This window comes from Gymnoscopelus braueri, assembly GCF_963280865.1.
Source record: "Gymnoscopelus braueri genome assembly, chromosome: 13".
Classification (NCBI taxonomy): Eukaryota; Metazoa; Chordata; class Actinopteri; order Myctophiformes; family Myctophidae; genus Gymnoscopelus; species Gymnoscopelus braueri.
The window spans coordinates 16291629-16303984 of NC_137615.1; the positions used below are offsets into that span (position 1 = coordinate 16291629).

General features: G+C 43.2%; 3 protein-coding genes and 1 pseudogene across 4 annotated transcripts; 3 read left to right on the forward strand and 1 right to left on the reverse strand.

Annotated features, from left to right (window-relative positions):
• Positions 1 to 1347: 1347 nt before the first annotated feature.
• LOC308099764 (Y-box-binding protein 1-like) lies at positions 1348 to 2788 on the reverse strand. The gene has a single exon (XM_080448519.1). It carries the CDS (start codon positions 2417 to 2419, stop codon positions 1679 to 1681), a length of 741 nt encoding a protein of 246 aa, XP_080304645.1. The 5' UTR covers positions 2420 to 2788; the 3' UTR covers positions 1348 to 1678.
• A 1389-nt stretch (positions 2789 to 4177) lies between these two features.
• LOC308099432 lies at positions 4178 to 5840 on the forward strand (annotated as a pseudogene). The gene is made up of 3 exons: positions 4178 to 4192; positions 4310 to 4391; positions 4975 to 5840. The product of its transcript is annotated as an uncharacterized misc_RNA (transcript).
• A 551-nt stretch (positions 5841 to 6391) lies between these two features.
• On the forward strand, positions 6392 to 11695 carry btr02 (bloodthirsty-related gene family, member 2). The gene is made up of 8 exons (XM_080448495.1): positions 6392 to 6423; positions 7932 to 8195; positions 8397 to 8471; positions 8563 to 8799; positions 8904 to 9051; positions 9185 to 9211; positions 9320 to 10704; positions 11482 to 11695. Exons 2-7 carry the CDS (start codon positions 7935 to 7937, stop codon positions 9862 to 9864), a joined length of 1293 nt encoding a protein of 430 aa, XP_080304621.1. The 5' UTR covers positions 6392 to 6423; positions 7932 to 7934; the 3' UTR covers positions 9865 to 10704; positions 11482 to 11695.
• Positions 11696 to 11697: 2 nt separating this feature from the next.
• Positions 11698 to 12345, forward strand: cldnk (claudin k; the record flags this gene model as incomplete). Its single annotated transcript, XM_080448176.1, has 1 exon — positions 11698 to 12345. One exon carries the CDS (start codon positions 11698 to 11700, stop codon positions 12343 to 12345), a length of 648 nt encoding a protein of 215 aa, XP_080304302.1.
• Positions 12346 to 12356: the final 11 nt, after the last annotated feature.

The window sequence follows — 12356 nt, forward strand, 5'->3', positions numbered from 1 at the left end:
AGCTTCTCGTTTGAGTAATAATGTGTTCATGTCACCGCCACGTCTGGGCAGTTTGACCTGTTCTATGCCCCAATATCTGAGTTTTGAAACATGAGATGCGGTTGTTAAGTGTACCGCACTGGTCTTTTTATATTATGATTACGAATGTTGGATCTATGTTTTGAGATTCTCGTTTTTAGGGGTCAGGTGGTTTTACCTATATATGCTAAGCCATGGGCACTTCAGCATATAGATCACATTGTTGGTGTTAGAAGTGATCAATCCCTAGATGTTAAACCCTTTGCCTGTACGTGGGTGTGTGAAAGTAGTGGTTTTATGTGTAAAATTACACTGAGGACAGCGGCCGCACCTGTAATTACCCTGAGGGATGTCCTGTAAGAAGTGACTTGGCTGGTTGATGGATGGTATAGGTCACTCTAACAAGTTGTTTTCTCAGATTAGGTGGCCTTTTGTAGACTATCCAAGGAGGTGCTGAAATCTTTTTTTTGAGAGCTGGGTCAGACTGAATAATATGCCAATGTTTTTTTTATTACACTCTCAAATTCCTTACCTAAAGGTGAATATTGAATAAAGCAATTAACTCTGGGGTCTGTGTCTAGTACTGTTGAGACACACGACCGGGATGGTTTACCAGGCTACTGGACAGACAGACAGTCACAGGATTCTAGATCAGTGATTCTCAACCATTTTCATTTCAAGGACCCCCAGTTTGATATGCATTAGATTAGGCCATAGACCACCATTTCTGATACAATGTTTTTTTGCCCCCGGTAACTTGTATAACAATATAGTTATCATAGTACTGTATATAAGTTTGTTGCAAGTTTCAGGTCCAATTTGCAACGTTGCAATGCAAACGGTTTTGTTGCATCATTAGAGTGGACAACTGGTTTACAGACCCATAAGAGTCCTTTTGGACCCCCTGGTCCCCCCACCCCAACGATCCTATGCTGAGAAACAGTGTTCTAGAATAGATGGCTCTCCTCTCAGGAGCCACGGCAGCAAAATGGACGGTGGCAAGAGATGGTGGGTGACAGAGGGCAGGTTATTTCCTTATGTTATGTTAGTGCAAAGATTAAACATAAGGACGAAGGTATTCAGGGAACCGGTCTTTTTATTTGTCTCTCACATGTATACAACACACATATATGCAGCACACTTCTTCCCTCCCTCTCCTTACTTCACCACTAGGGGTGGGACGATATATCGATATATCGCGATACTTTCTCCCGCGATAAATAATCGATATACTGCCGAAAAAATCTAAAAAAAAAAAAAATGTTTGTGATACGTTGTTTTTCCGACTCTGTATTTGTGTAATGATGATTTTGAACTGTTTGGTGCTATTTTAAGTGTTTATGAATTGAATACAAGGACTATCGTGATATGTCGTTGGTGAAATTTCATGCAATATATTGTGATATCGCAATATATCGCAATATATCGAATATCGTGATATTATCGTTATCGAGGGCCTAATATCGCCACAGATATCGTATCGTGAGATACCCATATCGTCCCACCCCTATTCACCACTCTACAACGCCTCTAGCAGCTGGATGCTATAACCAATGTCAGTAGCACATATAAGCATACAATGAATCATAGTATGCTTGTATGTCTATGAACGCAACACTACTTATCCATGCTCTGCTGGGCCCCGAGACCTGACATTTTCTCAACAAATTTCTCCTGTCTTGGTCTCCCTGGCCTGGTGGCCGGGCTTTCCGCTGGCCTGTTGGCGTCTGGGGCGAGAGTTTAAGTGGTGGCTGGAGCGGCGCTGGTGGGGCTCTTGGTTTAGGCCACCCTCACCACCTAGCTGTTTCTCTTTGTTTGGTCTGAAGCCTCTGTAGTTGTGCTGCCTCATTGATTTGTTGCTCTGGTGGTCTGGGCCTCCCTGATTCTCGTCACCTTCACCGCCCTCAGTCATCTCTCCTCGTGGTCCGTTGGTGTACAGGGGTTGTTGTTGCATCTCAGCCTCACTCTCGCTTTGGAAGTTGTCCGGACAGTCTCCGGTACTTTGTGGAGCCCTCCCGTGGGGATAGCGTCTGTAGTGATTCCTATCAGCGGCGTACCTGCTCCCTTGGACGGCAATACCTCCTGGGCCGGTGACATTGGCTGCCTCTTGTCCCTTCTCCCCTTCAACCACATCAAATTCCACAGTTTCTCCTTCTCCAACACTGCGAAGGTATTTCCTTGGGTTGTTCTTCTTTATGGCCGTTTGGTATACAAAAACATCCTCTTTTGTGTCATTCCTGTTGATGAAACCGTATCCATGGCTGACATTAAACCATTTTACTGTACCCAAAACTTTGGTTGAGATGACTTTCCCGTCCCCCACGGAAGCGGCCGGGCTGGATAGGCTCTCTGCATCGGCAGCAGGGTGCGGTGGTTGTTGTGTGTTGGCCTCGCTGCTCATGCTTGCTGGTGTAAAGAAAAGCTATGTGGGCGAGGACTCTAGTTGGTATATCTCCGGTGTTGGGTGGAAACACTGATGTTAGATGGTAACTTGGACAAGTGGTCTTATAGCTCTCTTGAAGTCTAAAGCAGTCTTAAGCACCTCCAATGACTTATATAGGCTGGTCAAACATCACACAGTAACACAAACCGTTGCCAGGTAAACAATACCAATTTCAGGCGTTATTATCTGCGTACACAGATGTGCCTCTGGTCTGGTGGCAAGAGCTTGTTTTCCATCCAGAACAAGACATGAAGCTAAATGTGGCTTCTACCAGACACATTAAAATGTGAAGCAACTGGGAGGGTGAAAACCGCAGGAAAGTAGGAATCTCCAGGCTACTTGGCCTTTGGTGTTGTCCATTTGTTAAGGGCACAAAGGCCAAATGCCAGGGCAGGAAGGCCATCAAATGAAACAAGAGTTTAGCCCATTGAAAGAATTAATTGGATTTAAGGGAAAAGGAGGATTTTAAATGTAATATGTAGACTATCTGCAGTGAAATAAATAAATGATGGCGTAAAAATTTGGTGAGGGAATAAAAAAAGCAGTGGGCCAACTTAAGTAGGTAGAACGGGATAAGATTAACCTCTGGGTAAGTTGAACCACCCCCTGTATCTTTAAAACTATATACAGATGAGTTGTCATGTGACCTTAAAATCAGGACACACCCATAATTTCCACCTGGCTGTGAAGTTGAGAGGCACATGGGCAAAGTGATAAGCATATTTCTACACAAAAAAAGTGTTTTTTTGCTGGTCAAAGTTATTTTTTTTTACTTTTCTCATATAATGATTGTTATTTTAAAGCAAATGTACCCAGGTCTAAACTTATATATCATGCATGTTGGTGATATTCCAATGTATAAAACCTAAATAAATAAGACTATTTGCAAAAGGGAAATGTGTTATTAAATTATTGTTGATATGTGAATACATTATTTGTTCAAGTTTAAACTTGAAAATGCAAAATATCATATGGGTAAATTTACCCCTTGACTAGGATCAACTTACCCCTTACCTGGGGCAAGTTGAACCACATGACCACTTTTTTTTTTAGAACCCATATTTTTACAACCATTTGTCATAGATGCACACTCATTATTTCAATTGATAGTAGACATCTTCAAGTTTTAGTAGATGTTTAGATTTTACTTCCATCATTCTAATTTTTCCTTGCCTAGAGGTCAACATAAGTAAAAAGTGGTTCATCTTACCCCGTTCTCCCCTACCCCTACATAGACTGCGCGCCTCCGTCATGGTCCGAAACCAAAACCAAAACCGAAACTGAACTATTTAAGTCATCTCCGTTGGTAGGTCAGTATGTCTTGATAACACCCAATGAATGGTCTGATAAATCGCGGGTAGGTCAGTATGTCGCCTACTTCGCCCATTCAATGGTCTAATAAAAGGTGATAATGTCCCATTCAATGCATTGATAGCATTCGAATCAGGTGAGTATATAGAGTTCAAGAGCAGTAGTTGTTTGGTTTCGTGTGTGAGACCAGCGTTCGAATTGAATGGAACTGTAACTCTAACACTCAGAGTGGTACAGTTGTAATAACCTCTCTCCATCGGGACAGGACAGAAACAGATTGTAGCTTTAAAGTATTCATTATAATGTTGTAGACCGTTACAGTTTGCTATAGTATATACCTTGTGGCGAACCAGGAAGAAAAACTATTAGTCTTCCAGCTTGTTCGTTACCCTCTTTGACCACACGATGGTGCTGTTCGATGTAAGTAATTATGGCTGTTCTTCCTTTAGACTCTTGTACAGTACTGAAATGTATGCATGCTTGAATACCTCTCCACAAATGACCCCAAGCAATAATGTGCCTCTATTTATTTTTCAGTTAACTGGATATTCACGGTCACCTATTTTGTATGATAAGACTCAAGAGCACTACTGGCTGGAGTTCACACAGGGGGACACAGGTCTATCTTTGGACATAACATGTATGTCCAAAGATCAAACTGACATAGGCTAATTAGCTATTGACTTCCCTGATCAGAGGCAAAACATTGTCTATATTAATAATAGTTGCACTTAAATCAACTAGAATGGTCAATAGATTTTTAGGAAATTACCCAATAAATTATACTGGTCATATGGTTACAGGTTACTGTAAATACAAAACTTCATGTTATTTTATTTACTCTATGGCCATTGCTGAGTTGCTAATTTTCACATCCATTATATAATAATTTATTGCATAATGAGTGCTTGTTTATTTTTGCTATAAAGAAGTCAATAAATGAGCATGTGTTGTCTTTGCCAGCCTCATACCTGAGGACCAAATATCTTCCACCAAATATCAAATCTGATTCCCAATCAACAGAGAGGGAGAGAGAGAGAGAGAGAGAGAGAGAGAGAGAGAGAGAGAGAGAGAGAGAGAGAGAGAGAGAGAGGGGGGGGGGGGGGTATTTAAAGCCATTGAACATTTGCATGCAACAGCTTTGCAACAAGTGAATGAAAGCGTTAAAGAGTGAATCCCTGTACTGCAAACAAATGTCACAGGAGAGTTGGCTGGGTGACGAGTGGCTGTGATCAATGGACTGAACATCTTTGATAAAGACATATGCCAAGCCATGAGGACAATGGAACTGAAGAGGTCCAAGTGCTTGAGCATCCCCGGTCCTCACGGCCTGCTCATTGCGTTTGACCTGGAGAAGATCTCTCCAAATGACATGTGGACCCCAAAGCTGGTGATGAGACGCTTTCGAGAGAAATGTATCTGTCACTGCATGGTCCTCTTGGCTTATGGAGGAAACCCTGATAGAGCAAACCTGGACGACAGGGTGTTGGAACTGATCGAGATGTTTGGAGGACGCTTCCACGTCTTCAACAGGAACTGCAGGGATCGCAGCCAGAGCCGGAAGCTTCTGCAGAAGCTTGAGCGGATGGTGGAGTCCTTGGGGGGCGACCACTTCTCCAATAGAAGCTTCCGCACGGCGGAGGACAGCGTGAAGAAAGAGGAGAAGAAACTCAGGCAAGAGAAGGAGCTAAAGGCAGAGAAAGTGTGGTGTAAACAGGAGCAGCAGTACAGTAGGGAGGAGTTGAATAAGCAGAAAGAAGCCTACAACATTGCTATTGGGGAAGAGATCAGAGCCCGGGCAGAAGTGGACAACGACTGGCTTAGAATCTCCCGGGCCAGAGGGTTGGGAATGGGCTTTTATGCTGGGGCTGGCATGGGCGTCCTAGTGGGGGCTGTGGGGGGCGCGGGGACTATGGTTCTGTATGGGATAATAGGTGGTGCTGTGGGGGGTGCAGCCCAGGTGGCCATAAAAGACATGGATGACAGATCTGCACTTCCTGCCAGGCTCAACTTCAACTTGATCTTCATCATTCGCTTCTTCTCATCTCCTCGTCCAGGAGAGGGATAAACAAACATGTAAATGACGAACAGTGTCGCAAATTTTATGTGATCTCATAGCTGTAGTATACAACCCTCGTAGACGTATTTATGATTCTGACGTCTTCAGAATCATAAATACGTCTACGAGGGTTGTATACTAGCTAGTGATCTCACATGTGGGAACAAAGTGTTAAAAACATGTTTTATATCATACACTTTTGGTATGTTGCTGTGGTTTCTGTACATGCTCTGGTCAGATTCAAAATTGTATTTAGAAAATGTGTAACTTGTCTTTAATCAGCCTTACCATCATACAAGCTCACATGCAGATTTGAACTGTAGATTCTTTAGCAGTGGTCATTAGTTTTGACAGTAAATCTCTCAATATGCACTGATCGACCTCCCATAGCAGTGTGTGTGTTTGTGTGTTTTGCATGTCAGTGGCTAGCTGTGTACATAATGCTTTGGGGTGGAGTCTTAACCCGAGATGCCATTGTGTAAAGTACTGCCCCCTTCCCAAACAACACACACCTAAGTACACCTGCCTTAGTCCATTGTACTGAATTATCCAGAAACAGAGACTATATGTGGACAGCTGTCAGCTGGTATAGGTAAGGTAAACTTTGTCATCCTCTTACAAGCTAATTTTATCAGTGTGTAATTCTTTTTTTTAAAACTGTACTTGTGTTCTGTCTTGATAATGATGAAACCACTGAATAAACTGAAACTCTAAAACTAAAAAACTACGAAACTGTTGTTTAGAAATATTTCCTTTTACAATCTTATGTTATTGTTGAAATTGATATCTTTTCATTGTATTTGAAGTAAAGAAAAAGGTATATCATGTCTTGAGAAAGATATTCAGAAGAATTCATTTGTAGTATAACCTCAACGATCCTTTGTGTTATGACTACCTGTTCTGCTGCATACTTAAAGTGCCGTAACTCAGTCACTCAGCCTCACCTTTCTCTCCAATTTCCTCTTAAGTATGAACCAAAATAATTCTCTCCATTTTGATATTTGATCAATAAAACAGCCCTGAACTGTGGTATAGTGTGCATACTACATAGTCAGAGGGTTAAACTTTTACAAACATGCCGTTCACAGCCATTAAAATGAACGATACTTCACTACATAACAAACGTAGAGTACATGTCATTCCTTTTGTGTAATACCATTACGTAACAGGAGGTGGAATGCTGCCCTATACTGCCAAGGGCATAAGTTCAACTGTGCTGAACTGAAAACTGTTGATCTGATTTATCTAGCTCTTGTACTCTACTGTAAATGCTTTTGTGAGTGCAGAACAAACTAGAAAAAAGAGAAAAGCTATTTCTTTCACAAACATGTTTTTCAAAAACGATTTTACTACAATTTACTATACTCACTGTACAATTATTGTTCATTATTCTTTATATAAATGTATGCTAATAGTGTTGAAGATAACCTTCTGGTAACAAGATTTTTTTTTAACCAAAGTGAAATGTTTCTAAAATGTATATTTGTAAACACGTTATGTTTCCCCTTACATAGTTTAATGTTACAATGTTGTAAAATCATTACCAATGTACATAGGAAATAATGTACTTTTGGAAATAATGTTTTAAGTACATTTCTACAAGGTATTCAAATACTTTGCTTTAAACAAAATACATTTGAGCTTGATTGCTTTCTTTGAAACCAAGTTAAATATTTATTAATCTCAAGTCTATACTTCAGTTTGTTTGAGTTTCATATCACTATTCACATTTTCTAGTGGGGTCGTTTTAATCTTCACTAGGACAGTGCTTAAACAAAGTGTGAGGAAAGGTCTGGCTATGCGGACATTCATAGTTTTCTGTAACAAACTGGGAAACCTCTCTATTTTTGTGCCTTCCTGTCTGATGTAGCAGAGATGTCAGTGATGAGTAATCTTGAACAGCATACTACATTATTATACATTGTTTAATATTAGTATTGTCTACTTGTATGTAATAATTTCCCTAGACATTGCATTTCTCCTTTAAGGTAGAAAAACAAATATTTACTCATATGGGAGCTCAGCAGAGACAAGTAGTGCTGCCACTTTCTCTCCTATTTGTCGATACTGGTTTGTAAAAGGCATTGTCTGTCTTTCCAGAGTATGGCGTCTACGATAGGCCTCCTCCCAGAGAAGCACTTCTTGTGTTCTCTGTGTATGGACATTTTCATCAGCCCAGTGACCATACCATGTGGACACAGCTTTTGCAAGACTTGTCTCAGCCAGTATTGGACACGACACCAGTCTTACTGCCCCCAGTGCAAGAGAGTATTTACTCAGAGGCCTGGCCTCAGTGTCAACCGCATCCTGGCAGATGTATCAAATAATTACAGGAAGAATCGACCACCACCTGTTGAGGAGATGGTAACTGCAATCTTGCTGCCATTTATTCTCCTCCATAACTATCAAAATAATATAACATGCATTAATCTGATATATCTGTTGTTACTCATGTGTGTCTTGCTTTATTCCTGTGTGCACACACACACACACACACACACACACACACACACACACACACACACACACACACACACACACACACACACACACACACACACACAGGTGGATGTTGAGCAACTGATTCAAGAGAGGCTACAGAAAATAGAAAGGATCAAATGCTCTCTACAGCTCTTAAAGGTATGAAAACATAACTCAATTTTTTAATTTCATATTGATAATATGTGATATGATGATAATGATGGTAATGATGATGATGTTGTCCAATCAGACTTCTTGTCACAGAGAGGTGCGTGAGAGCCAGAGAGTGTTCTCTGCCTTGGTGAACGCCATGGAGAAGAGTCACAAAGCGGTTGTGGTGGCAATCGAGGACAGGCAGGGAGAGGAAGAGAAGAGAGTAGAAAAGTTTGTGAAGGAGCTTGAAAAGGAGATCAAGGAACTGAGGAGGAGTGAGAACGATCAATCTGCCTCTGAGCTACATGACGAAGAAGGAGACGATGAGAAAAAGGTTGAGCACCAGCACCTTTCGGGGAGTCATGTTTTGTGATAGACAAAGTGGTTTATAAATTGCTACACTCAAAGTAATATATCCTGCTTGTATATATTACACAGGGCATCCCTTCCAACATATGCCCCTCCAACATGAAGGATTGGTCCAGGGTTACAATAGAAGCTGATCCTTGCCTTGGGGCCACCAGAAGAGCCCTTTCGGAGGAAATGGATAAGATAAGGGAGGAGGTAAACAGGCTCTGCAAATCAGGTTAGTGACATTTTTTTGCATGACCCCATCCCATGACCCCATCCCACTCAACTCAGGTCTATTGCGCTTCTCATTGGCTGTAACCCAGCTTCTACTGTATCTCACTAAGATTTCAATTATTTTGTTCTTTCAGAACTAAAGCGAATTGAAAAATACTCAGGTAATCATTGGGTGCAGGGACATGAACCAAAGTGTTGTCATGTTTTATTACCTGATATAACAGTTACTTGACTTCCCTCTCACTTTCTGTCCTCCTTCTGTGTCTCAGTTGACATTAATCTGAGTGCTAAGACAGCACACCCCGCCCTGTGTGTCTCAGACGACAGGAAAGAGGTGAGACATACAGACAAGCTTCAGGAGGTGCCCGAAAATCCCAAGAGGTTCGACCGCGTGGCTAACACCCTGGGCAAGGAGAGCTTCGGCGGTGGGAGATACTACTGGGAGGTGGAGGTGGGGGAGAAGATAGAGTGGAGTCTCGGTGTGGTCAGACAGTCCGTGAACAGGAAAGGCAAGTTCACCGTCTGCCCGGCCAACGGCTACTGGACACTGAACCTGAAGCCTGGAGGCCAGTATGTGGCCAACACGTCGCCTGTCACCCCAGTGGCTTTGGGACAGAAGCCCACGAAGATCGGTGTGTTTTTGGATTACAAAGAGGGCCACGTGTCCTTCTACTGCGTGGACACTGGAGTCCACATCCACACCTTCACAGATACCTTTAATGACAGGCTCCATCCTTTCTTCAATCCTGGGCGCCTGTACAGTGGAAAAAATGCTGCCCCCTTAAAAGTTATCTCCAGTTGCTGCAGCATCTGAACTTCTAGAAAATCTATTATATATTCTAAACTTTACATATATTTATATTATATTATATATTTATTCATCTTTTAAAAAACATTGTTTCAGCTTCAAGCAGTGTAATAATCATGCTATTTATTAAGTAATAATATATATAACGATGCAGAATAGCCCACCGCTGACCCATTCCTCTCCAGAACATTACATTACTATTTTCAACCTCTCTTTCCTTGAGGGTGAGCACAAAGGTTGCAAAAGGTAAGGAGCAACATAAAGCACACTGACTCCCTTCAATGTGAAGCTTCAGTGGAAATCCATGAAATGGCTGTACAGGAGAGAGAAGGCGAGATGAAACAGACTGAGAGAAAAGGCTCACATCATGGAACAAGAGAGCCCAAGATGAAAAAGAGGAGAGAATGGGTTGTTGGGTTGGCTGGATGGTGGGGTGCAGGGTGGGACAGAGGTTGACGAGGAGCGGGGATGGAGGGCACAGCAGAACAGCGGGGCATTGTGCTCGCACACCAGGCACTGGAAGACACACTCGGACACATTCACGCATTCACACACTGACTCGGGCGCGCACAGAAGCGCGTGCTTCTGCCCACCGCCACACAGTCTTGTGCTGGCATCTCGGAGGACAGCCCTCTCTCTCAGTCCAGTCCCGGGTGTCGAAGCCGATCAGCACCTCTCTGCTTCAGTTCACCTGACCCTCTAAGTGAAGATCCTCTCAGGGCCATCATCATCAACCTGCTCCAGGCACTCACAACGGACTTACTGGACCATAGGACTGGACGACTAAAACCAGAGTCTGGACCATCACCAAGGGAAGGCGTTTGACTCCAGAACGCTTAATTTGAGGTAAATGTCATGTTGTCCGTAGCAACATCTAGAAGTAAACTTTGGGGGAAAAAATACTGAAAATAAATTTGTTTCAGTTCATTTCAAAGTCAAGAACATAAAATGTGTCAACATAAGTAAATATGTATTCCCTCTGCCAGCATTTAACACAATGCTAGAAATAAGTGTGTATAGTGTTACTTGTGTGTTCAAATTCTAATTCAATGTTTGTATACTGTATCTCCCTACAAACACCAACCAACAAATGTGCCTCTCCCTATGGGATGGGCAATCTGGAACATCTGGTCCTATACAAGCAGGAATAAAGTGTATGAATTGATGCGCTAGAAGAGATGAGTTGATTCACAGTATTGGTAAAAGATGGACACTGAGAGCTGTGATAAATTGAGACAGGTCGTCCTGGCCCACTCTACAAGTCTCCATGAAAGCTGCTTGTGTTCAGTCTCCTCATGTTTTTCTGAGATTATCCACTCACCCGGCCAGGCGTAGCTTGACACCCACAGCTGTGTGTCAAAGGAAGCCATTCTCTGTGCTCTTCACTGGAATCCACTCACCATGGGCCTCCCAGCTTGTGTCCAAATATTTATGATAAATATATGCTCCATGATCTTTTGAAATCTTACTCGTGTTATGCAAAGTCTCTCAAGTAGTAATCCTGTTAAGAGTCATTCATGTTTTTTTGCTATTATTATGGTGTGCAGCACTACATGTGTGGTGGACAAAATGTACTCAAAGGGAGCTGGAGTCTAACCATTGCTTTCGGTTTTTCTGTTTCAGGTACCAGCCCTCGATTGCCCCAAGCTGACCTCAACAACTCTCTGACCCTATCACAGGGGGTCAAGGGGACCAGAGTCTACCACACATTTCCAACCGTATAGACTGCCCTGACCTAATCACGACTCTTCTTCGGACTATAGTCGGGCCTTGGTGCGACAAGGAGACAAACAGATTTCATATAACCAAGACGAACTGATCCAGACTACACCTTTTGCAATGGCAACCACAGGCATGCAGTTGATGGGCCTTATCCTGTGCATCATAGGCTGGGTAGGTGGGGCAATAGTGTGTGCCATGCCCATGTGGCGCGTCACTGCCTTCATTGGTAACAACATAGTGGTGGCTCAGATCATCTGGGAGGGCCTTTGGATGACTTGCATTGTGCAGAGCACAGGTCAGATCCAGTGTAAGGTGTACGACAGCATGCTGGCCTTGCCCAGTGACATGCAAGCTGCCCGAGGTCTAACGGTGCTCTCCATGCTGATGTGTGCCCTCTCTTTGGCTCTGGGTGTCGTGGGAGTTAAGTGCACCAAGTGCATTGGTGTGAACAGCCTAAAGGCCCGCGTCGCTCGCATCTCTGGTGCCATCTTCGCCATCGCAGGCTTCCTGTACCTTGTGCCCATTTGCTGGACTGCCCATGCCATCATCAGGGACTTCTATGACCCACACGTAGCAGCGCCACATAAGCGTGAGCTGGGCCCTGCCCTTTACATCGGCTGGGTGTGCTCTGCCTTGATCCTTATAGGGGGGTCTCTGCTCTACGCTGGATCGAGTCCTCCTGGCATGCCTGGCTCTCCCACCTTCAGCAGTGGAGACAGCAGTCCGCGTAGGGCACCTGCCTCACAGGTCAAAGGTTACGTCTGAGTGCCCACATT

Bases quoted from the DNA above. Each gene is read 5' to 3' on its own strand.
- btr02 (XM_080448495.1), top strand. From the start codon at position 7,935: ATGGCGTCTACGATAGGCCTCCTCCCAGAGAAGCACTTCTTGTGTTCT. The intron at 8,196-8,396 runs GTAACTGCAATC...ACACACACACAG, and splicing joins CACCACCTGTTGAGGAGATG to GTGGATGTTGAGCAACTGAT. The intron at 8,472-8,562 runs GTATGAAAACAT...TTGTCCAATCAG, and splicing joins GCTCTCTACAGCTCTTAAAG to ACTTCTTGTCACAGAGAGGT.
- LOC308099764 (XM_080448519.1), bottom strand. From the start codon at position 2,419: ATGAGCAGCGAGGCCAACACACAACAACCACCGCACCCTGCTGCCGAT.